The sequence below is a fragment of the Lacerta agilis genome, chromosome 10, assembly GCF_009819535.1.
Source record: "Lacerta agilis isolate rLacAgi1 chromosome 10, rLacAgi1.pri, whole genome shotgun sequence".
Classification (NCBI taxonomy): domain Eukaryota; kingdom Metazoa; phylum Chordata; class Lepidosauria; order Squamata; family Lacertidae; genus Lacerta; species Lacerta agilis.
The window spans coordinates 21780935-21805553 of NC_046321.1; the positions used below are offsets into that span (position 1 = coordinate 21780935).

At 42.3% G+C, this 24619-nt stretch overlaps 1 protein-coding gene across 1 annotated transcript; it reads right to left on the bottom strand.

The window, feature by feature from the left end:
• Window positions 1-1550: 1550 nt before the first annotated feature.
• On the bottom strand, window positions 1551-22808 carry LOC117054188 (protein mono-ADP-ribosyltransferase PARP12-like). Its single transcript, XM_033162735.1, has 12 exons — window positions 22395-22808; window positions 20560-20695; window positions 14573-14840; window positions 12699-12800; window positions 11884-12007; window positions 10534-10729; window positions 9694-9814; window positions 5740-5836; window positions 4710-4791; window positions 3570-3700; window positions 2342-2493; window positions 1551-1937 (listed from the first exon to the last, which is right to left on the bottom strand). Exons 1-12 carry the CDS (start codon window positions 22754-22756, stop codon window positions 1678-1680), a joined length of 2031 nt encoding a protein of 676 aa, XP_033018626.1. The 5' UTR covers window positions 22757-22808; the 3' UTR covers window positions 1551-1677.
• Window positions 22809-24619: the final 1811 nt, after the last annotated feature.

The following is a 24619-nucleotide window of genomic DNA, read 5'->3' on the forward strand; positions in this document are numbered from 1 at the left end:
TCCAGTCCCCCAAAATAACATCTTTTCAAGAAAAGTTATTTACTGGATTGCCCATAAACAAATGGCTTGCATACTTTATCCTGGTTAACACCAACCAACCACCACTCTGCTACTCCTCTTTCTTCAAATATTATTTTCTCTCTACAGCCCTATTTGCAGCACTCTAATTCGCATCCTGTATGCAGCATATCTATTGATGCCAATTGAACATTAAGTGGTGTCTGCTGTTGGGCAACTTGCGGAACACAGAAACAGAGATCTTAAAAACAGCAACAGAAGCCTTTCTAACTCTGGTCCTTTAATTCACTTAAAAGACAGATGCAGTGCGGTAAAAGGATCAACCCAAATGATACCCGACAGTATCCACTCAAATCTCACACTATTGAAATGTTTTACAGCTATAGCTAGGAGGACGTCAACTACAGAGTTTCCACAGAAAGTCTTGAGGAACTCAACACAAGACCAGCAAAACACATTCACTGCTTAAAAACTGAGTCGTTTAAAAAGCCCATCCCAGTATTAATCATTTATTCAACCAGTTAGGCCCCTCAATGGGCTTAAGTTAAATGATGCACCCAGCCAGCTAAACTTCAGGAGTGCGTTAGGAAAGGGCAGGGTTTCAGAGAAACAGCCAGGAGTTTGTAGTTATCTCCCGATTGTTCTTTAGCTTCTGCATGCCCAAATTATTGTAGTTGATACAAGCACATGTATATGCAATGGCGAGTTTCCAAAACTTTTCCAACACTGATTTCCCCAGGTTGTTTATTATGAAGGCTGTCGTGCAGATAAACTAAGAGGGCACAGTTTCAGGAAAGGGAAATCCTAGTGAGTACATTTTGTTATAGCATAGAGTTGGAAGGTACCCCAAGGGTCATCGAGTCCAACCCCCTGCAATGCAGGAATCTCAGCTAAGTACCCATGACAGATGACCATCCAATCTCTGCTTAAAAGGCTCCAAGGAAGGAGAAACTACAACGTCCCAAGGGAGAACTAGAATCAACACTTCTAAAATAAAAGGGCAAAAAAGTCATAGGAGAAAAAGCTGGGGCATTTGGCTTGCTGATGGAAAACAGCAGTTGTTGCCTAGAGTCAAAGTACCACTAACCAAAGCCACACAAAATATTCCACTGTTGGGAATGAAAATAAATGACACTCACAAGCTGCACTGATATTCGTGCTTTCGAACTGCTAGGTTGGCAGGAGCAGGGAGCGAGCAACAGGAGCTCATCCCATCGCAGGGATTTGAACCGCCAACCTTTTGATCGGCAAGCCCTAACCCACAGTGCCACCCGTGTCCCTCTCACTAACATAGTCTTGGTCAATTAAAGCTTGTATGATTAATCAATCAAATCTTATGCTCACAAACAGAGTAACAGCCGTGTTGAAGGAAGAATTGCTTTGAGACCATCTCAAATAAGTCATTCCCTCCTGTGAAAAGAGAATGTAGGTCTTTTCTAATGAGGTGCTTACCACCCACAGGTTTGTCAGGAACTTACATTAAAACAATTATGGTTTGGTGTTTTGTTTTTTTAAAAAAGGCTGCCCAAATTAACCAGAACGCTTTAAAAATATCTGTATCTCAAGGAGTAAAACGCCACAGCCCTAATATAAAATGTCTTCTGAAAGCAGCCCACAAGACAGATAAGCAATGTTATACACTCCAAAGTAAAGCTCCTCCTAATTTCTGTATTCTATGAGGTATTCAGGATAGATCTGGTGCTTCTCAAAAATGACAAAGATGGATGGATTCTGGGTGCTATTCACACAGCTGTCATAGAAGACCGAGTTCTGGCTGTCTTTGGCAGGAGGGCGGAGATAGGAAGACACGCCATTCGTAAATTCCCCAACCAACACACTGGCCAGAAACATGGTCTTGAGAGAAGAATTGCTATTGGTGTATTTATCAGAATATGAAGCATCTCTTGCAAAGTAACTTCCTGTAAAGGGGAGAGGGAGTGGAGAGAGACAAAAAAAGAAGCAGCACAGAGTAAGGCTACTGACTGTTCAAGGTGGAACAGTAGATGTAACATTAGCAAATCATCCGATAGAAGCTTTACTGTAAGGCCAAAAAGTAGAATGTTATTCAAGTTTTCTCACATCAGCTGCCCATCTAGGCTGCTCACTGTCCTGCCTCTAAGGCTGCAATCTAAAGCATACTTCCTTATAAGTCTCACCGTTTGGAAACCACCCTTAATTTATAAACAATCCATTTGGATTTCCGAGGTAACATCTGGACAAAACAAATGCCTTCAGAAACAGAGGAAGCGTGTCAACTTCAGGCTGTGGTTTATGCAGATAACACTTTTCCTTCTGCATGATAGTTTTACCAGAATGAAGTTACCTTTGCCATAGGCTGTGCCGTGGACGCCGCAGATCCTCCAGTCAAAGTTCTGCTGGCAGATAGCATCAATGTGGTCTTTTTTGGTCCCGTGAAATAACTGTCTTTCATCCACATCCTTTCCCCCATTTGCCTTCTTCATTTGTTCTTTCTGCCTACAAAGAAGCAAATATCTCAAAGTTCCCTAATGCAGAAACACCACCCAGGATCTGACAACAGAGAGCAGTGCTTTAGCATAAGCTTCACCCATCCAGGGCTCAAGATTTTCCAATGAAGCCCTGCTCCAGATAGCATCAATGATGCATCTTTTCTGTAGTGCCCCCATCTGTTCAGAACTCCATCTTCTCAATGAATGAAAACTTGTATTTTCTACTTTGCGTCTTCAGCAGTTAAGATTAAGAAAGGTATTTTGCTCTGATGTTTTGCACTGCCTTGCTTTTGCCTACTGGCCCTTAGATTTTACACATTACAGTGGTACCCCGCTAGACGAATGCCTTGCAAGACGAAAAACTCGCTAGACGAAGGCATTCGTCTAGCGGAAGGCTGCCCCGCAAGACGAAAAAGTCTATGGGGCTGCCTCGCAAGACGAAAAATTTTCGTCTTTTTTTTTTTTCGTTTTGCGGAGCGCGGCTGTCATTGCCGCTCCGCAAGACGAAAAACCCGCTAGACGAAAATTTTCGCAGAACGAATTATTTTCGTCTAGCGGGGCACCACTGTACTACTACTACTACAAACCACTATAGAATCCTTTGTAGATCCAAGCAGTCTATACATACAGTAAGGCTGCAACCCTGGCACCAACCACTAACTTCATTCAACAGGAGTAAGCCCCACTGAATTCAACAGGACTTACTTCTGAGGATGCATGGTTAGGACTGCACTGTAAATAAGCAAGTAAATCACACATTTCTTAAGTGATCATCAGATGTTTTGGTGCAAGAGGCCAAACATTCATACCTAATACAGAAGCTTTGTATAAGGCTGCCTGTTCCCTTCCAACTGCCTAACCCAGCCACACGAATGTGATTTTACACAATTCAACAGTGTTTTGCGCTCAAATCCATTAACTAAATGCATGCAGGAGGTTGTACTACACTGAGGAACACAACAGAAATTCAATCCAGCACTTGGGAATGTTTTCGGACCTCTGCTATGCGGCAGTAAATCTGGGCTTTGGAAAAGTAAAGAGAAACCCAGTTACATAACACCAGAGCAATGAATTTGCACTTACCACCGATATACTTCCCACAGAGCCAAATTCTGGATTCTTTTGACACTTGTAATGAATGCTTTTGGCATTGTGCGCTGAAAATTAACCTGGACATTTCTGTACTCCTTGGAAGATGGGAGAAGGGTGATCAGCTGCAAGGCAAAAGGTACAACGATGCTTTATGAAAATGGCGGCAAGAGTATCCCATGCAACAAAGGCAATTGCAAATGTGCATAAAGAAGATTTGGAGTAGCAGGCCAGAGATGCAGGGGCCCCTCAGTATTGATGGCGGGGGAGAAGCAGAGATAGGTTTTTGACCAGAAACTTAAAGGACAGTATCTTGGATGATCCTTATCTCTGGGGCAAAGTATAAGACTACTGATGCTGAAGTGTTCTTAAAATATGACCTATTTTGTTATTCTTTAATCTTTATCTGGTGATTCAGGAGTATAGAAGGTATCAGGCTTGAGAGAAGTGCTCCTTGTAAACACAGTTGTTCAGCAACAGGATGTTACTAGATATGGAACACAGATATAAGCCCTGCTATCGCACAGTAGGCTTTTAGCTACCTTTCTGAATGGCAAGGCACAGAGTTCTCATCTACACTCACCCTAATTCTTTTGGTGCAGTGGCTTCCTGAATGGGAGAAGTCAGGGAACCCTTATCAAGTCAGGGGGCCCTTCAAATATTGTATTTAATGGTGTCCTCATACATCCCTTGCATCTGCACAAACCATTTGGCTAATGCATCTCGCCTTTCTCCTGATTTTTGGGAGGCTGGCAAAACATTTATATTCTTTGAAGGGGTAAATAACTGCTAACATTAGATATCACTTTATGGAAGCCAAAAGGGATGAAAAAAAAAGCTACGGAGGAGGGAAATAGATAATGGTGCACATCTCTCATCCTATCAACTTGCCAAAACACAAATTATGGTTCTGCAATAATCAGACTAAACTACTCTGAAAAGATGTGAGTAAAAGCAAATAGTTCTGGAGCACAGAATCTGCCAAGGAGAGTGCTAAAGCTGCCCTATCCCTTTGGCAGAAGCTAATCATCATCTTGCACAGTGCCTGGACACAATGTCAGTAGGGAAGATGTCATATTGGGTATTGAGACATTGCAGGGACAGCCTGAGCCCACACACTTCAGAGTATCCTACCTTATATCCAAGTTCTGGCAAGGCTGACTGGTCCCAGTGAGCTGGAATGTGCGTATTGTCTCCTGTCGACTGCTTGGCCCCACTTTGCAACGGAAAGAGATCAGGCAATTAAGAATTAATGCTTACGTATAATATTAAGCTGCTGGGGAAACACACACCTGTTGAATATGCGGCAAAGTGAACGCATTCAAGTTTTGAATATTGTCTTAAAACAAAGTGTAAAGACACCAATTAAATTAAGGAGGAATTAAAGCTCCTGTTCAGCAAAACACCCATGTCAGAATCATAACCTCTCCGGCTACAGTACTAATCAGGTGGTTAAAACCCTGATCACCAACTCAAGTTTCCTAGGAAATCGGTTTGAGAAGCAAGTGACGAGAGCTGGGCCAGCCCTAAAGGCACATTCCTGCCGTGGATACGAATTTCTCCCCACCTCTTTTCCTTCCAGAATCCTTTATTTATGTTTACATCCCACCTTTCCTCAAAGGAGCTCAATGTGGCTTACAGAGTTCCCCTCCTCCCCATTTTGTGCTCAGAGCTACCCTGTGAATTAGGGTAGGCGGAGAGTGAGTGACTGGCCCAAGGTCACTTGGTGAGCATCATTACAGTGTAGGGATTTGAACCCTGGTCTCGCAGATTCTAGCCAGACACTACACTGGCTCATTTTAGAGGACAGGCTCTCTCCCAGGAGCCTCCAGTTGCAGACCTCGCTTAAAATAAAGGTTCACAACAGGGGGGAAAAACCTAGAAGACAAAATACTGAAATTGGTTGGTTCCTTTAACTATTGCAAAACGCTCTTTAGGTGTTTTAGGATTTCCTTTAATTCAAAGGTTCTGTCCCTGTGCACTTTGTTCTCTATTGTTGAACTCAAAACTCTGGAACACCCACAGTGGCCAGGCCTTCTTACAGGTTGTGGTGACAATGGGAAAGGCAGACAGCAAGCATTAAATGCTTCCTTCTTTCCTGAAATCCTCACTGATGTCCTTTGTAGTGCATAATCTCTATACAGTACAGACTTTGGTCACCAACCTTTTCTTCTTCTTCTCTACTTCCTTTACAGACACAAACTTCGGTCGTCTTCGAACACTTCGTTCTGTCAGGTAACGCAAGTTTTTCTGCTTCATGGCTGGGGAGGAGGGGTAAACCACAGAAACATTTAACAGTGCTTACATACAGAAGAACATTTATGCAATTTGAAAACGTATTCTGCTGCCAAAGTCATTTATACTCCCTCTTAAAAAGAGATCTGAATACCACTGGTTCCAATTTATAACTTAAAACCGAGAAGAGCCAGAAAACCTCTTGAGAACATTTCTTCCTTCAAATTTTTTTAGAATATATTCTGCAGGAAACTTCATCTCTGGCTGATGAAGCAGAGGTGAAACCAATTAATATGGGGCAAAATGGAAACAATGCCTATTTGGTTTCTGAAGCAGAGATGCTCTACTCCTGATTTAGGAGATAGATCTTCATGCAAGGTCCATTCTATACCTGTATCACAGAAGGCATCTAAGCACCTAGAAAAGACCACCGCCATCTCATGAAAACAAAAAACCCTCTGCCCAACAGGAGGGATTATTCTATCTTGGCTTAACAAAATATGAATTACTCTTCTGGCTATGCATGCAGCCCCTTCTCCTCTCTCTTTGAAATGAACCGAGGAACAAGTGACTATAGTCCAAACTAAGAAATGATGATTACCAACTTCAGAACAAGCCAGGATAACAAGCCATGGTGCAAAGCTGGCTTGGAAGAAGTCCACCTGATTTTGTTTGCTCACCTATGTAAAGGGCTGCATGCAGAGACACAAGGCTCATTCATACCTGAAAGTGGCCATTGTGTGACCTTAGTTCAATGGTAAGAGCATATGCTTTGCATGCAGAAGGTTCCAGCATCTACAGTCAAAAAACATACTAGATAGCATGGCTAGAAAGCAATGACAAACCTAGACAGCATCTTAAAAAGCAAAGACATCACCTTGCCGACAAAGGTCCGTATAGTTAAAGCTATGGTTTTCCCAGTAGTAATGTACGGAAGTGAGAGCTGGACCATAAAGAAGGCTGATCGCCGAAGAATTGATGCTTTTGAATTATGGTGCTGGAGGAGTCCCATGGACTGCAAGAAGATCAAACCTATCCATTCTTAAAGAAATCAGCCCTGAGTGCTCACTAGAAGGACAGATCCTGAAGTTGAGGCTCCAGTACTTTGGCCACCTCATGAGAAGAGAAGACTCCCTAGAAAAGACCCTGATGTTGGGAAAGATGGAGGGCACAAGGAGAAGGGGACGACAGAGGATGAGATGGTTGGACAGTGTTCTCGAAGCTACTAACATGAGTTTGGCCAAACTGCGAGAGGCAGTGAAGGATAGGCGTGCCTGGCGTGCTCTGGTCCATGGGGTCACGAAGAGTCGGACACGACTGAACGACTGAACAACAACAAAGCATGGCTAGGAAGGAACTCTGCTATAGAGAGCCTTTTAATTATACATTACCAGGCTAGAGGGATCAATGGTCTAGCTCACTATACAGCAGCACCATGTGGACTTCTGGCGCAGGGGTGGAAAACCTGATTTTGCCAGATCCTTATCTCCCCTACCTCTCATGGGCCAAATACGACAAGAGGTTACCCATCTGTCAATCACCTGATGTCACAATGACATAATGCGATGCTTCATGGGATTTGGGACTTGCCAAGAGCCCTGTGCAGGGCTGATCAGCAGACTTGAAGTCATCACCTATCAACTAACCTATCAACTAGCAAGAATTCTTCAACATCAACTTTGTTGGACTGGTCATGTTGTGCGGATGCCTGATTATCATCTTCCAAGGCAACTACACTATTCCAAACTTAAAAATGGAAAGCGTAATGCTGGTGGTCAACAACAAGAGGTTTAAAGACTCGCTCAAGGAAAATCTAAAATGTAGTATAAACACCGACAACTGGGAAACACTGGCCTGCAAGAGCTCCAATTGCAGAAAAGCCTTTACCAAAGGTGTCATGGACTTTGAAGACACTCAAACTCAGGACGCAAAGGAGAAACGTGCTAAGAGGGTGGCATGTTTGGCAAATCCACACTCAATCAACTCCCACCTGGAAACCAATGTCCCCACTGTGGAAGGACGTGTGGATTCAGAATTGGCCTCCACAGTCACTTACGGACTCATTGTGAAAACTATGTTTATGGAAGACAATCTTACTCGGCTATGAAGAAGAAAGGTGATTTCTTTTTTTTTATAAGAATTTATTGGCATTTTTCTATAACAACATATACCCACACCCACACCTACAATTAAACAAATGCAAAACACATAGAACAAATACAAACAGTGTCAAGTTTTCTTATTGCATCTTTCTAGGAAAAAAAAAAATTTCTATTTCCGTATCTTGACTATTGACTTCCCCTGTCTTTTCACCTTCGAGTTTATATCCTAAGTCTATTTTATAACCATTTCTCCTAACAAAAAAAAAGAAGTTAAATTCAGTTGTATAATTACAATCAATTATATCTTCAACATTTTACTAAAAATACATCACTACATCTTGATCTCAATCCTCTTATTCCATAAACATAATCCACTTAGATTTACTTTACTTATACTCCACCTCACTGATCTTCACAGCTTATTCAATCAAATCTATCTCTTCTATCCTTAAGATTGCTGCTAATAACATGATAACTTGAAATATCTCCTTTCATGTTCAAATAAAAAATATAACAAAAAATTGTTGACAGTATTCACCCTCCGATTTCAGTTTACCATATCAGGCTACCTTAAGTATTACTTAATGCTTCACCCCACACCCCCTCTGTCCATTATTCTTCTCCTGGTGGTTTCAACACTAAACTTCCATGTAGCTTCCCTCTCCAAACGTCCACAGATCCAGGCACAGTCCAAACCTCTCCTTGCCACGAGTTCAGAGGTATCCATCTCATCATCTCTCAGCTTCTTCGGTTCTTTGTAACATTCCTTTTCTTCTTGTAAATACCTTAATTCTCTGTCCCTGGCCCCCGAGCTCACACCTCGGGGACTGGATATAAAAAATCTTGACGTCGCCTTGGGGCTGCCACCCCCAGAAAGCGAATTTCTTCTCCGAAGTAGCTCACTCATCAGCCCTCTCAGCTCCTTGGCAAGGGATTCTTCCAAAGTGTCAAAAGTTTTAAAAGCCTCCTCTGTGGGCAATTGGTTCCATTTCAGACCCCCACACAAGACTTTGACTTTTCTACAAAGCAATTCCACCTTCAAGGCGGTGAGTCTCTGTTCATCCGTTAATCCAGAGTTCAATACCAGTTCAAGGACGAAACCCAGCATACTGGCAGAGGAGGAGGAAGTGGGTGTCATATTTCTACTCCCCTCTTTGTTCGTCGCCATTTTCCTGAGCTGGAGCGCAAATACCGCAACTTTAAATGGAGATATTTTCCTCTAATTAGCTTCCCGAAAGAAAAGTTTGCCAGTCTCATGTGTCAATTTTAAATACATTATAGCCAGTTCTGTAGCAGCAATCACTCAGATTGGTTAGATTCTTGAGCTCGAAGGGAGGGAGGCAGGCTGCCCTTCTCCTTCCCCCCGGATCGTCCCAAAAGCACGATTTCACTCAAATTCTTTACTCACGACCACCGGGTTCCTTTAGCTCCATTCTTCACAGGTAGGACTTAGACGCGAAGAAAGGTGATTTCAAGCCTGTTTTCTTCATGGTTGGAGCCTCTCCCAGCAGCAGGGAAGAGAATTCTGTCGACGTCAGGGTTTAAAGAGAGGGTTTGGAACGCACTTCAAAGCCTTCCAAAGAACTAGACATCTGCATGGATACGATGCATGACTTGGATCCAGCTGTGTCTCTACCTGCTGCACACCTGATATCACATTTGACAGGTGGGCAAAATTGGGACCCCTGCCAAGCCAAATCTGGCCCACAGACAATGTGTTCCCTGCCCCTGTTTCAGCAGATTGTATTTAAGCATACCTCAGTTGATTCAATGAGACCTACCTTTGAAATCAAGCTCGTATTTGTGTTTTCCAGCTGAAAACGTGAATGTTGGAGACGCTTCAGACTGATAGGCTTTTTCCAAGTCAAAGCTGGACACTGTGGCAGCAGAGTGATCAACATCCTAGCAGCAGAGAAGAAATCACATCCCTTTTTAAAAATAGCCAAGAACCTTACAATCTACAGGGGTCTAAAGCGTGAGATATACTGGACTGTACAAAAAAAAAAAAATCGCCCTTTATAAGCAAGCATGCATGGGATGGATTTGAAACAACTGCTCAGAATGTTAGAGAGGCAAGGAATGACTAGAAAGCAAGACAGTGTTTCTCCATTAAGTGAAATAGATTTTCAAAGTTCGGCAAAATCAGATAGTCAAAAGGCACAAACTCCACAGTCAGAAGTTGTTATTTAAAAGCCCAAGAAGCTAAAAATATCTTCAATCAGCACCAAGAAGATTGCAAAGGCAGCACCAGGTGGGCCTCCTTGGGGGAAAACATTCTGTAACAGTGGCAATACCAGCAATAAGGCTCTTGCTTATTTTTGTTTCTGTTTAGTACTGTTCGTGCTTTATTTGTTGCGCTTAGTTTTTAAAATGGTTCCTATACTGATGGACCGGGCAGAAATATTCCAAATAAATAAGACGTGTGGTCTTAAACAGAGTTCTGATCTACTTCAAGGAAGACTACACAGAAAAATGTTCCAGCAGGTTGTGAAGCATGACCATTGCTGAGAGAGGGATGCCAATTAGATTTCAAGCTTGTCTATCTGCACCAGTTTACAATGTTCAAAAAGGGTCGCCACAATATTACTTGCTTCAGTGCAGCATGATCCCATGTTACTTACTTCCTTTCCATATTCATTCCACACCCCATATTCATCCTTCCAATACCAGATCCAATCAGTTGTGAGAATATAGTGAGGCGCCATGGTCACAGAAGATGCAGTGGAGAGCCGTCTAATTTTGGCAGTGCCAAAAGTCATACTGGAAAAAACGATGTCTGCAGGGCTGAGGCCACATCCAGCGCTGTTGTAGTCAATTCTGTGCACAATTGGGTTTCGAGCGGGGGTTTAGAGTGCACTTGAAAGATTTTCAAAGAACTAAATATTCTTTACTACTAATGTCAATATCTGCTACTTTCTGCAAGCCAGGATGATTTTTTTTTATTCCACTCTTAACCAAGAGTAATTCCATTGTTAAAGTTACAGGCAGGTAGCCGTGGGGTTAGTCTGCCATAGTCTAAACAAAATTAAAAAAATTCCTTCCAGTAGCACCTTAGAGACCAACGAAGTTTGTTGCTGCTAATGGAAGGAATTTTTCCATTGTTAAAAGCATTTAAAGCAGTAAAGTCAGTGGCGAATGCTCCCCTTTTCAGGAAGAAGTTTCCAGGAGGCTGGTGTGATTTCCCCCCAAACTCCCCAAAGCTTAGATTGTTTCTCACAGATGCATTGCCCCAGTTGTCTACTGCTGCAGCACGATTCCTTTTTTCTCCACACTAGCTTTTCTTCCTAACAATAGTGACTGTCAATTTTGACTAGCTCCATGAAGTTCTGTAATGATGTTGCCATGAGAATCCTGGGAACTGTAGTTTATTAAGGGTGCTGGGAATTGTAGCTCTGTGCAGATGAATATACAGTTCCTAGGATTCTTTGGGGGAAGGGCATGTGCTTCAGATGTGTGTTGAATGTGTTTTAAATGTATGGTGTGGATCTGCCCTCACTTTCAGTGGGATATTATTTACAGTTAAAGTCAGGTAATATCCTAAGTCTTAAAAAAAGCATGCAGCTGCCATTCTGCCATCTTGAGACCTAGAACCCTCCCTTTCAACGAAAAAACCAAAAACTTCCATGAATCTAAGATGACTTCTAAGACTGCAAAAATATGCCTTTAAAAGAGGCCAAACACACACACACACACACACACACACACACACACACACACACACACAATGCATTTTGGTTCTTTTCTCCACATGAAGTCTAAGCCGATTTCAAATGTTTTCCCACCAGCTTTAATCAAGGCTGTGCACTACAGAAGCAGTTAAGCCATTAAAAAGACAAAATACGACATTCAAGTACTAATCCACCAGCAGAGTTAATTACTAAAGAAAATATAAAGGCATAAACAAACAGCAAAGAGACCTGTACCACTAAAATTCAGAACCAAACAAGAACGTATTATTAATGTATCTATACCTGTCAATAACTGGGTCACAGTAGGCCTTTTCAATTTTCTCCATATCCTTCAGATCTTTCCACTGGGTCCCATTAAGTATTTGCCATCTGTATGGCAAATGGAAGTGATCTCGAATACACTTATCTAGACCAATAAAACCAAGTTGTGTTAAAACCCTTGGCCATCCACCCATGGGCTTCACAGAAGAAGCACTGAAGGGCTGGTGCTAAATACACAGGATGTGAAGCGAACGACAAATGCTTGCAGGGAGAAAGCTGGGACAAGGCGTTCAGAAATTTCCATTTAATCAGTTGTCTCCATCCAGTTGAGGAGAGGGAAGCCTGCAAATCCAAGGCCCACTCAGGATTGATTTATCTACGTTGATACTAAACATGCAAATACAATCAGGACATTTGTCATTTAAAGTTACTACGTTCATATGGTGTACTCAAGCACGCAAGGTGGTTTGCAATTTAAAATAATGGATTGCACACCAAGAGACATGACACAAAAGGAAAAAGGAACCGCAAGGGAAGAGGAAGGTAGGCACCTATCATCTAGACAACCTTGTTCATGGCATGGAATGTAGGACAGCACCCGAAACTGGCCTACAGGTTATATTATGCACAGGTAAAAGCATTTGGATTTTAGGACCATCAGGAACATGCCGGAGGGGAGGGCAGGTTTACATTCCCCCACTGCTACACAAGAGTCAGATCAGGCTGAAGATATTGTCTAAACCAGTTGAAAAAAAGCATTGGTGGGACAGTGATACATACACACACATGCAAAAGAAAAGCTTGACAGAACCCAACACAGGTTTTATTTCACTTACCTTGAAAGCTACAACTTTTCCTAATGTGGTATAAGCATATAAAATCTGAATCTTCGCTGCTGTTTGTGGTTGATGGTACCTGACCGCTGCTCAATTTTCTTTCTGAAAAAGCAGGAAAACACAGACTCCAGCTCAGTGTTTCGCAACCTGCGGGTTGCACCCAGTAATTTGATTGCAAAGCCGATGCAAGTGGGTTGCAGGCTTTATAAGTAAACTCAAAATTATTGCATGTAATCTTCAACTGGTATGATGAATACTTCTTCCAACATTTCATTTCACTAGCATATTCTTAGCATCATTACATCTATTTTTAGGCGCCAGATGAAAACATTTCTGTATATCCTTTGGCTGATGAACATTGTATGGCTTTATAAATGTGTTCGTGGGAGGAGAGTTATTGGTTTGTTTTTATTTTATTATGTATTTTGGGTTCTCTTTTTGTATTTTTATGTTTTGAACCACCTTGGGATTTTCAGATGAAGAGAGGTATACAAATTTAATAAATAAACGTACTGACTGCTCTGGGCTCCTGAGTACTTTGAGATCTGAATACCCAGTTAGAGTTGTCTTCCTCAAGTCAGTGCTTGAATAATAGTCATTACTACTAGACGTTTTAAATGTGGCAGTTGTTCATATTGTGCACAACCATTACAACTTAAACAATGCATTCAATTCTGTAGATGGCAGGTTTGTATCGAAAAGTTCCACTATTGGCCAATCAGTTAATGTTATACATCTTATTATGTCCTTGTCCTTTAACATATATAGGACAAACCGGAAGAGACTAGAATGTTTGCTTGGTGAGCATCAAAGCAAAATCTCTGCACACATCATGGAAGCCCAATTAATGCAAGCTTACTCCTCAGGAGTTAAAAATATTTTTTTTGTTACAGAACAAGTACACGGGTCTTTGTACAAAGGGCAAGATCCCCATGTAACATTAAGTAAATGTGAGGCATACTGGGTTTCTACTTTTGAGCTCTGTAAATCCTAATGGACTCAACAGTAAATCTGACCAATCTGCATTCTTGTAACACCTGTTTCCAATTACTAATAATTAGTCACAGGAGGTAGCAGGTTCACAGCTATTACAAATTATGTTTCATGAAAGTAGTGGTTATGGCTGTTTTAGCCCTGGGAAGAGTGGAAGAATGTAATGGGTGAAATTTCCTATTTGCGTCCTTTATAAGGGTATTTCTTGCATGTTTTGAAAAAGTATATGATATATAACATTAGGTCATGTTCACAATGAAGAACTCATGAAGAAAGCAGCTGCTCTGGTTAATGAGCTTTTATCAGTCAGAGATGCATTTAAAGAAACTGGTTACAGCCCACAAAGAAGATTTGTTGTTAAAACTCTTCCCAAGGACTCTAGATTACTTGGATGTGAAAAAGACCAATTAGTTGAAACAGACCAGTGTTCTGTCTCCAACTGTTATGTCATATTTGTTTTACTCAATGTATTGTTTATTCTTCCTGTACAAGTCAGCTTCCTATGTTCACAAGTCCAAACTGCTGGCAAACTTGATAATTGACCACATGGTCCCACTATTTTATCTGAAAGGTTCTCTTCCCCTTTCTTAGAAGGCAAGCCAAGATAGCTCTTAAAACTCGCAGTGCAGTAGCTACAGACCCTGCCTCCCCATCTCCTTCATTGGGCAAAAGATTATCAATATATTTACAGTATTGCTATACAGTATTGATCTGGCTGGGGAAACCCAGTCAGATGGGCAGGGTATAAATAATAAAATTATTATAATTATATTAATTATTACCCTTCTGTTCCTGACGTTCACAGTAAGTAGCAGCTACTGTATTAGCTATACTGTACTGGGGATTTCTATAGTGTTATAAAAGAGAATGAAGCACTCTACCATTGCTAGTTGATGTTGTTGAGCTATTTTTGATGTCATATGCATTCCTGTAGATCAAGGGAATTTTGGTGATTGTGGCGTGGCTCATTCCTCGCTTCTCCAGCTTCTCGTAACACTCCGAGTTAGCAATGTCATGTGAGCGCTTGCAGGTGCTACCAAACCTGCATTCTCCTTGGAGGTAGTACTGACAAATGTGGAGTTTGACACAGATCTTCTTAAAGGTGCAAGATCCATAGGGTCCGCCCCCTTTGTTATAGTACGGACATATCTAAGAACAAAAAGGAGAAGAAGAAAAAAAATCAAGATACACAAATTCATTTAAAGCAAATAGACTAGAGTAAGATGTAAACACAGGACTAGCAATGCCTGAATGTTTTCAAGCAGCGAGAGCAATGCGAATGTGGCTGCGTAACAACACTGCTGCGGTGTGGGGTGACTTTGTTCAGAGCTCCAGCACTCCATTCTATTCGTACCTGTTTTCTGTCTTGTCACAACGCTCACTGAACATGCTCAGTCCTTATTGGCCTGCTTTGGAATGTTCTCCTCCCTTTCCTGTCTCCTCATTCTATACTCCCTCCCCACTTGGTTGTCAGTCTCCACAACCCAACTTAGGTCAGCTGACATTCCATGCCAATGAGTTATAATGGGCTGTCTGCCCCCCCAAAAAAGTTTTTTGCATACTGTATCTGGAAACCTTGGGGATAACCTCAAGTCTACTCATATCTTTTTCATGTGCATGGGTGGTGCTGTTTGGCTACATGAGTTCAGGCGTTAGAAGCCATTGACTTAGTATTAGGAATGACGAATTCTAGAAATCTGAGGAGAAAAGCTTTTAAGCAATAAGTAACTTGGCTTTCTTGGACTCTAGAATCAGCAGTCACGGGAGCTGCCATGTGTGTCATTACCAACCTATTGTACTGGCTCAGTACGTTAAGAATTACAAATGTAGATGGAGATTTTTATCATATTTGGTGGACATGCGAAAAGATAAAATCATTTTGGGAATTGATTTATAATGAATTGAAAAAGATGTTTAAGTATACCTTTCCCCAAAAGTCGGAAGCTTTTTTTGCTGGGCTTGATGGGAGAGGAAATTAAAGGTAGACCAAAGATTATTTATGTATGCAACAACTGCGACGAGAACATTAATAGCCCAAAAGTGGAAATTACAGGAATTAACAACGATGGAGGAGTGGCAGACGAAGATGATGGACTATGTGGAACTGGCAAAACTGACCTGCAGGATCCAAAACCAAGATGAAGCAAAATTCCAAAGAGATTGGAGTAAATTTATTGACTATATGAATAATAACTGTAGCGGTTTGAAGACACTAGCAGGATTGAAATAAATCCTATGACATGGACTGCATAAATAAGATGAAACTGCGAGATGTAGATTGGAAAAGGGAAAACCTGATGTTGGGATGGAGGGAAGTCATAAGCTCGGCAGAGCAGTGGGGAAAGAGATGTGTTGATGAATGTTGGATTTCATCTTTTTTTGTTTAAAGTGAAAATTTAATAAAAAAATATTTCCAAAAGAAAAAAGGGGGGAAAGAATTACAAATCTAGTTGCCAACATGGTGACTTTTCAGTTGTGTCAGTATTATTCAGTCATACACATGCGCCCAGTGTTCCAAAATTCCCGCAGGCGCCACGTGGAGATCTCTGGATGCCAGGTTGGCAAAGGACATTTCCATCTGGCTAGCCTCTCCAGCTTTCTGAAGCAGGTAAGCAGAAGAGCTTATTTATTGCATTTATTTCCCACTTTTTTCTCCAAGGAGCACATGGTTCACCCCTCTCCTCAGTTAATCCCTACAACAACCCTGGTAAAGAGGCAGTGACTGGCCCAAAGTCACCCAGTGAGCCTCAGGGCTGAGTGGGGATTTGAACCCTGATCTCCCAGATCCTAGTCCAACACTCTAACCACTACACCACACTGGCTTCCTAGGGTACTTCTGCTATGGGGCAGCTCTATAAATTAAGTAGGTAAATAGATACGGGGAAGGCAAAATGTCACCTAGAGAAGGATCTGAAATATTTTCCTGGAAGCTTAATCATGAAAATGATGTATCATTGGTATATTACCCCGACTAAATTAGTGAAAATATATAGAATGAGAAATAAGAAATGCTGGAAATGCAATACAAAAGATGGAGATTTTTGTCACATGTGGTGGGGTTGTGAGAAGGTTAAAATATTTTGGGAGTTGATATATAATGAATTTTTAAAAATGTTACAATATACATTCCCGAAATTACCAGAAGCTTTTTTGTTGGGGTTAGTGGGAAAGGAGATCATGAGAAATGATCAGAGATTATTTTTATTTGCTACCACCGCAGCCAGAATATTATTAGCACAGAAATGGAAAACACCAGATTTACCAACAATTGAAAAATGGAGAATAAAATTACTGGAATATTTAGAATTAGCAAAATTGACTGGGAGAATAAGGAATCAAAGCGACCAAATGTTTCAATCAGATTGGAGTAAATTTATTGAGTATTTTTTTAAAAATCATTGTATAAATATGAAAACACTGACAGGTTTTGATGCAATACTTGCAATGTAACAGTGGAATTCAAAATAGACAATAATTTAATTATAAAAAGTTAAATATGGATTTAGGAAAGCAGAAGAATGAGAAGGTATAAAACCAGGGAGGAAAAGGAGGGAAGTCACAATACACGGTGGAGTATATGTACTTGTATTTGATTTTTCGATGTATTTCTTAAGTGTGTTTCTTTATGCTATGTTAAAAGCAAAATAAAAACATATTCAAAAAAGAAAGAAAGAAAGAAAGAAAGAAAGAAAGAAAGAAAGATTTTCCTGGAAGCTTCAATCAGTTTTGTTTCATGTTTTAATGGTGCTGGAGGAGACTCTTGAGAGTCCCATGGACTGCAAGAATATCAAACCAAACCTATCCATTCTGAAGGAAATCAGCCCTGAGTGCTCACTGGAATGACAGATCCTGAAGCTGAGGCTCCAATACTTTGGCCACCTCATGAGAAGAGAAGACTCCCTGGAAAAGACCCTGATGCTGGGAAAGATTGAGGGCACAAGGAGAAGGGGACGACAGAAGACAAGATGGTTGGACGGTGTTCTCGAGGCTACCAACATGAGTCTGACCAAACTGCGGGAGGCAGTGAAAGACAGGATTGCCTGGCATGCTCTGGTCCATGGGGTCACGAAGAGTCAGACACGACTAAACAAACAAAACTGCTTTGATAATAAATAACAAATTTCATGGTAAAAAAAGGTGCCTAGATGTTCCATTGCGATGATCATAACCTAGGTTTAAGGCGCCATTTGGCAATTAGCTCATATATCTGTTTCTAACACTGCCTACGCCCTAAGAGGAAGCAAGCTGCAATTTTATTCCCTTGCTGCCAGGCAAAATTAGATTAATTTCATTACTAACTCACTTGAATAAACAGATAATATCCAAACACAACAGATGTTCTGTAACAGAATACTTGTTACTAGAAATGTGAAGTCTTGGAGAGGGTGGATTATTTTTTTCTCCAACCCAGGGTTTTTTTTTGGGGGGAGGGGGGAGGTGGCTGGAGGCTTCACATCTCTATTACCAGGACTTTTTTTTTCAGCCAGAACTCAGTTGTGACACATCTCAGGTGAGTTCCAGCACCTCTCAGGTGGGCACCATTGCCATTCTAAGAGAACAAGGGAGGTGTTCATGGTGAGTTCCACCACCACTTTTTCTAGAAAAATAGCACTGTATTACTAAAATGAAACAAGGGCCCTCTGGTTTAACCCTCAAGATTATTTTTCCTCTACTTTTGAGCAAATGTGAAGCAGAGATGACATGCCACAGGTGCCAATCTTTGCCATCCATTCCAACTTACTTGTTTTATTTCCCCATCAGAACAATGACAACACAACTGACAACACTGCAGTTTGCACCAAAAACTTTAGAATCTACATCCACAGTACATAAAATCATTAAAACACATGGAAGTAATTGGATTACAAGAGCAGCACATTTCAGCCAGCACCCTGTCTTGGACTAAATAGAAGAAGAAGAAGAAGAAGAAGAAGAAGAAGAAGAAGAAGAAGAAGTGGAGGAGGAGGAGGAGTTTGGATTTGATATCCCGCTTTATCACTACCCGTAGGAGTCTCAAAGCGGCTAACATTCTCCTTTCCCTTCCTCCCCCACAACAAACACTCTGTGAGGTGAGTGGGGCTGAGAGACTTCAGAGAAGTGTGACTAGCCCAAGGTCACCCAGCAGCTGCATGTGGAGGAGTGGAGATGCAAACCCGGTTACCAGATTACGAGTCTACCACTCTTAACCACTACAACACACTGGCTCTCAATAGCCAGTGAGATTTCAAGAAGGTTCACAAGGCAACATGGCAACTGACATCAGCTCCAGGTACACACTGCCTCCAGTCATGGCCATTTCATTCCCAGCTATTGCTGCTAAGTAGCAAGCACTTACAGACCCATTTCCTCCAAATATTCATGGCAAAGCCCATCATAGTGTCCTGTGGCAAATAATACACTGGAAACTATCTTATATGGAGTCTGACCATTGGTCCTTCTCACAAAGTACTGCCTAGCAACTCTCCAGGATTTCAGACAGGAAACATTCCCAGACCTACCTGAAGCTGCTGGGGATCAAACATGGGACCTTCTGCATTAAATGAAGATGCTCTACCACTGAGCGACGGCTGTTCCCCTTCCATCGTTTCATTATTAAACATACATGTCCAATGACTCTTAACTACTTCTCATTATAAGAAACCCAGCTACACCAAGGCCCTTGAGCCATAAACTTTTTTATTTATGTAAATATTAATTTCCCACTCATTATTTCAATGTGGTTTTTCAAGGCAACCCAGCAATCGCCTTTACTACTGGTGCTCGAACTCAAGGTATTATAATCTTAAAGCTGCCCTAATTTTTCATCTTCTTGTACATTTCCTTGATACTTGCTATTGGGCAGAAATAAAAAACAAACAGCTTAAAAAATGAACAAAAAGAGAACCAGCCATAATAGCAGATATAAACTAAATTCAATTTATGGTCACTGAATGCCCTAATGATCAAAAGTGTTTTCAACTAGCACAGAAAGAGGACCAAGCCTGTGGCCCATCTAAGCCAGCATCCTGTTCTCACAGTGGCCAACCAGATGCCATTGAAGTGCCAAACAGGTGCAAGGAAACAATTCTGAAGACTTCTCCACTGTATTCCACCACTCTGAAGTGGAGAACATCTCCAGCACACCAGAAATATCATAAGCTGCAGAACTAACTTAAGTAACAACAAAGCCTTGCAAACAGCCAATTGCCTATAGCAAGTAAGAATCCCTTCTGGCAATCAAAACAAAATAGGAAATTCTTTCCAGTAGCACCTTAGAGACCAACTGAGTTTGTTCTTGGTATGAGCTTTCGTGTGCATGCACACTTCTTCAGATAATCAGGCAGTGAATATATACCAAACATTCTCCTTCCATTTGGAACCAAAAATAGCCAACAAAGAGGCATGCATTTGGGCTAGTAATTTCTGAAGGACTTACTTGCAAGGCTGTAGTAACACAGAAACAACTGACATATCCTTTTCAAGAATGTGGGGGGTGCATATACGGTACATACAAATCATTAAAGAGAGGTTTCATCGCATTCTTGCAACCTTTTAGGTAGGGCATAATGTAACCTTTTCCTTATTTCTCAGTCTAAGCCAAGCAAAGAGCACATTCCTTGCACCAGGAAAGAAACACATTGAGCTCCAATCATAACATGCTGGCCGGTTTTGCTCACACATTATAATGGCAATCTCAAGTTTACAATACCTGCTAGAACACTGCAGCTACATGGTTTAATAACTTTCATTTAAAATAAATTAACAGAAGTACAAGCTGGAGTTCTCTAATCAAGTTCCTGAAGGGTCCAAAGGTCCAGACATCTGGTATGCTCACTGGTTGTTTAGAGATTCATTAAAAGTACCATCATTCATGAGTGAAAGTCCTCACCTCAGGTAAGAGTGAAGAATCATTCTGAAGCAGAAGCTGACACAATTCATCATCCTTTAAGCTTTCAAGCCCATGCTCTTTTAGGACAGGGAGGTTATGGGATGAATGAAAGTCATGGATGAACTTGCATGGCTTCCTGTAAATTTTGAAAACATTAAACATGCTTGTAATTCTGCTTTTACCATCAAAGATGAACTAAAGCTGCATGTTGTTCATAGCCAAAGGTAATCATGCAACCCAATTCTATGCAGGTTTACTTCAAATAAATATCAATGTGTTTATTGGGGCTTACTCCCAGGTAAGTACAGTTTCAGCAATCTTTGTCCAACAGCATTTTGGATTTTATAATTGCTGAAACCTCTAAATGGGTTTCCATAGAACATAAAATATACATCAAAATGATAAAAGTCATAAGTTAAAAACAGGTTGAAGGTAAAACTATGGGTTCTGTTTTGTAAAGCCCAATTTATTAAGTTTCATCATCTTGCAATTACCCTAAATTCAAGAGATGCCTGAAAAAGGAGAAGTGCATGATTAGGCCAGGACAAATGAATGGAGAAAGCAAGCAATGTCAAACGAAGTGGACTGTATCACAAAGGCTTATATAATTTTAAAAAGCTATTTTTTAAGACATTGCAAGGCTGTTGTTTTTGCTGCAACCGACTAGCATGGAAAATGAGTTCACAGTATGTTTTAAGATCTCCTGAGCAAGGAGGTAAAAACATAGTGAGAAATAAAGATAGATGGTGGTAGTTTTAGCAGCCACAAACAACACTCATGAACTCCAAAGTTACAATTTCCTTTACTATGTATTAGTACTGTACTTGTATACAGCTTAGGTCCAAACTATCTGAAAGACTGCATTCCTTTATAGGAACCTGCTAGGTTTTTTTCTTCGTTTTCAGTAGTTCTCATTTTTATCTATGAGTTGCCTTGAGTCCCGTCTAGAGAAAAAGATTAATAGTATGCAAACACAATGTACTGTAAAATAAATGGCAGCAAGAATCACAAATTGTCCTTTGATTGGTCGTTTAAGTCTTTGGGAATTGGGCATAACAAAAGCAAACTAAATACTTCCATTTAAAATTAAATTAAAATGACAAAGACACCCTACCAAAGACCACCAAATTTAATTTTTATAGTGAAAAACCTGAATGAAAAAAGAAGTGTTTTTGGTTAAAATATGTTCACATATGGGTTGCCCTATGTCCTCTTTTTACTGGACACATACTCCTTTTTATGGTGTTCAATAGTTCAAAGTAGAAGTCGGCAAACGTGTCCTCTTTTTGGCTCTTCAAAATTATGCAACCCTCTACAGAAGGCAAATTCAACTTATTTCCATTGCACATACTAACATTTAAAACCGTACGTATTTCCTTACACGTCCACATAAACTATAGATTAGAACTTTGAACAATGGTAGCAAGAGAGGCTCCGCCCCACACTTAAAAGTCGGGGAAGATGGACGGAGGAGTATCAACCCCCACAGCTCAAACATTCACTGTTAAACAACAACTCGGTTCCTAGGCTCGGGATCTACAAACCGGTTCAGCTTCTCCCGTCCACGCACCGCAATTCTTTGTCTACTCTTACAGTCCCGACCCTGGGCGCAAAAATTTACCCGGAAGCAAGTCCAAACAGAGCTCATTCAATAGCAACCCTAGTTTTTGCGGGCGTGGGGTCGTTGCCACGCTTGCACGACCCCCTTCCTCGGTTTGGCAAGCGACGGCAATCCTAGACGGCACTCCCTAACTCGAGGGGTGCATATTCCGAACAAACACGCCGGCGATGAACCAAGGGGGGGGTGGGATGAGGGGGGTCTCCGCCGGCCTTACCTGCCGTCCTGGTTACGGCACCCGCCGCCCACGAAGTAGCGGCAGACGTGCAGCCGCCGGCACCCGCCCTGGCACTTCCCGCTCCCGTGCTCCGGGCACAGCCGCGCCCCGGTGGTGGCCACCACGACCTGGACATCTCCATCTTCTCCTCCTCCTCCTCCTCCTCCTTCCGCCGCCGAAGGGGCCTCCTCCCGAGTTACCACCGTGAATTTGCGCGCGTCCTGGAACAGCGCATCCAGGAACTCCGCGCTAACCCCGAGGGCCACGCGCCGGTACAGCTCACCCTGGCGCAGGCAGCCCCCCGACGTGCACAGCTCCCGCAGGGCCAGGGCGGCCAGCCTCTGCGAAGTGAAGCAGTCCATGCTGGCTCGGGGTCAGCTTTTGCAGAAGCCCGGCGCTCCCGGCGAAGCTGCTCCTCCTCCGCCACTTCCAGGAGGAGACCCACCCGATTCCCGCCTTGGCCAGAAGACGACGACGACCACCGTGCCTTCCTCCACTTCCGCTCCTGCGATCTCTCTCCGGCCTGAGGGGGAAACGAAACCGAAAGCGGGCGACGGAGCGAAGGAAGAGGCGCGGCTTGCTGAGGCATCTAGCTCGGTATTGTTTACACAGGACTGGCAGCCGCTGGCCACGGTTTTCAAGCAAGGGGCGCGCTCATACAGGATTGAACCCGGGACTTTCTGCTGTCATATGTGCTCTCTGTGTAGAATCATAGGACTAAAAAGTTGGAAGGAGTCCCCAAGGGTCAGCTGGTCCAAACCCCCGCAATTTAGTAATCTCAACTAAAGCTTCCATGACAGATGGCCATCCAACCTCTGCTTAAAAACCTCCAATATTGCGAGTCTGTTCCACTGGTGAATACCTCTTAGGCCCTACTGTCAGAAAGTTTCTCCTGATGTTTCTTCCTGCTTCTAAGCTGTACAGACTTAATTGGGGAATATCCCATTGGATTCATCTGGGCTTTGTTTTATTCATTTCTCAAGGCAGCACACAGCCTCCATTTTGTCCTCACAACAACCATGTGAAGTAGATTAGGCTGACAGGCCAGGGACTAGCTCAGGTGAGCTTGGCCTTGGTGGCTGAATGGAGATTTGAATCAGTCTCCCTGGTCCTTGTCTAGCACTCAAACCACTACACCATAGTGGCTTACTTTTGAGTAGACAAGTTATATAGTGAGTCCAGCCAGTGGTAGTATAGTAACATATTTATTCATGGCTGCAAGCAAGTAAAAAGACACACAAAACTCCCAGCCCTGCACTTGGGCTAGCCTACCCAACCCAACCCAACCCAGGTGAAGCTAATTAAAAGCAATCACTACCTCCCTTAACTAATTCCTGGCTGCTTTGCTACTGTGCTGTGCCTGGAAATTTAATACACAATAAACACCATTAATAATTTGTTTTTCCTCTTGAGTTTTTGTGCTCAGGCAAATGTGTACTTTTTTGGAAAATGCCAGGGCTTGCAGTTTTGTGCTCCGTATTTAGAACTCCTTGGAACTCACTTCTGAGTAAGTCTGCATTGCACCACATTGAACGCTGTATACCTTTTACACAAGTGAGTTGGACAATTAGGGAATCAATCTACAATCAACACAGAACCAATTACACAGATTAATCAATTACATCTAGCCAGTGGCGGAGCTTCATGCTCCGGCACCGGGGGGGGGGGGGTGGAGGGCAGGCGGGGCGGGGCTGGTGCATGTCCCAGGGGCAGGATGTGCTGCCCAAAGGGGCATGGCACGTGTCCTGGGGGCGCCGCCTGTGGGGGCAGGGCGCCCACAAGGGTCGCGCTGCTGGGGGCAGTGCGCTGCCACCGCCCCCTCTTCCTCCACCAGTGCATCTAGCAGCCCCAAGAAGAAGTTATAAGACCAATGGCCAGCCACGTGCTTCAGTATATGAGACCAAAACATGAGGGAGATGCATGGAAAGCATTTCAGCAGCAGAAACCTACTTTTAATGGATTGTTAAGAAATACTTTTAAAGAACTGATTCCTTCTCACAACTTACACTTGGTCAGACATCAGTGCGAGCAAAGATCCTATGCATCAGATAGAATGCTTAAACGTTTGGCTTAGAATAACACAGCATTTGATAAGAATATAGGTACCGCTCCGGCGGGAAAGTAAACGGCATTTCTGTGTGCTGGTCTGGTTTGTCAGAAGTGGCTTAGTCATGCTGGCCACAAGACCCAGAAAAACTGTCTGCGGACAAACGTTGGCTCCCTCG

Bases quoted from the DNA above. Each gene is read 5' to 3' on its own strand.
- LOC117054188 (XM_033162735.1), bottom strand. From the start codon at position 22,756: ATGGACTGCTTCACTTCGCAGAGGCTGGCCGCCCTGGCCCTGCGGGAG. The intron at 20,696-22,394 runs GTAAGGCCGGCG...CAAAATTTACAG, and splicing joins TGCCGTAACCAGGACGGCAG to GAAGCCATGCAAGTTCATCC. The intron at 9,815-10,533 runs GTAAGTAACATG...CTCTGCTGCTAG, and splicing joins GGAATGAATATGGAAAGGAA to GATGTTGATCACTCTGCTGC.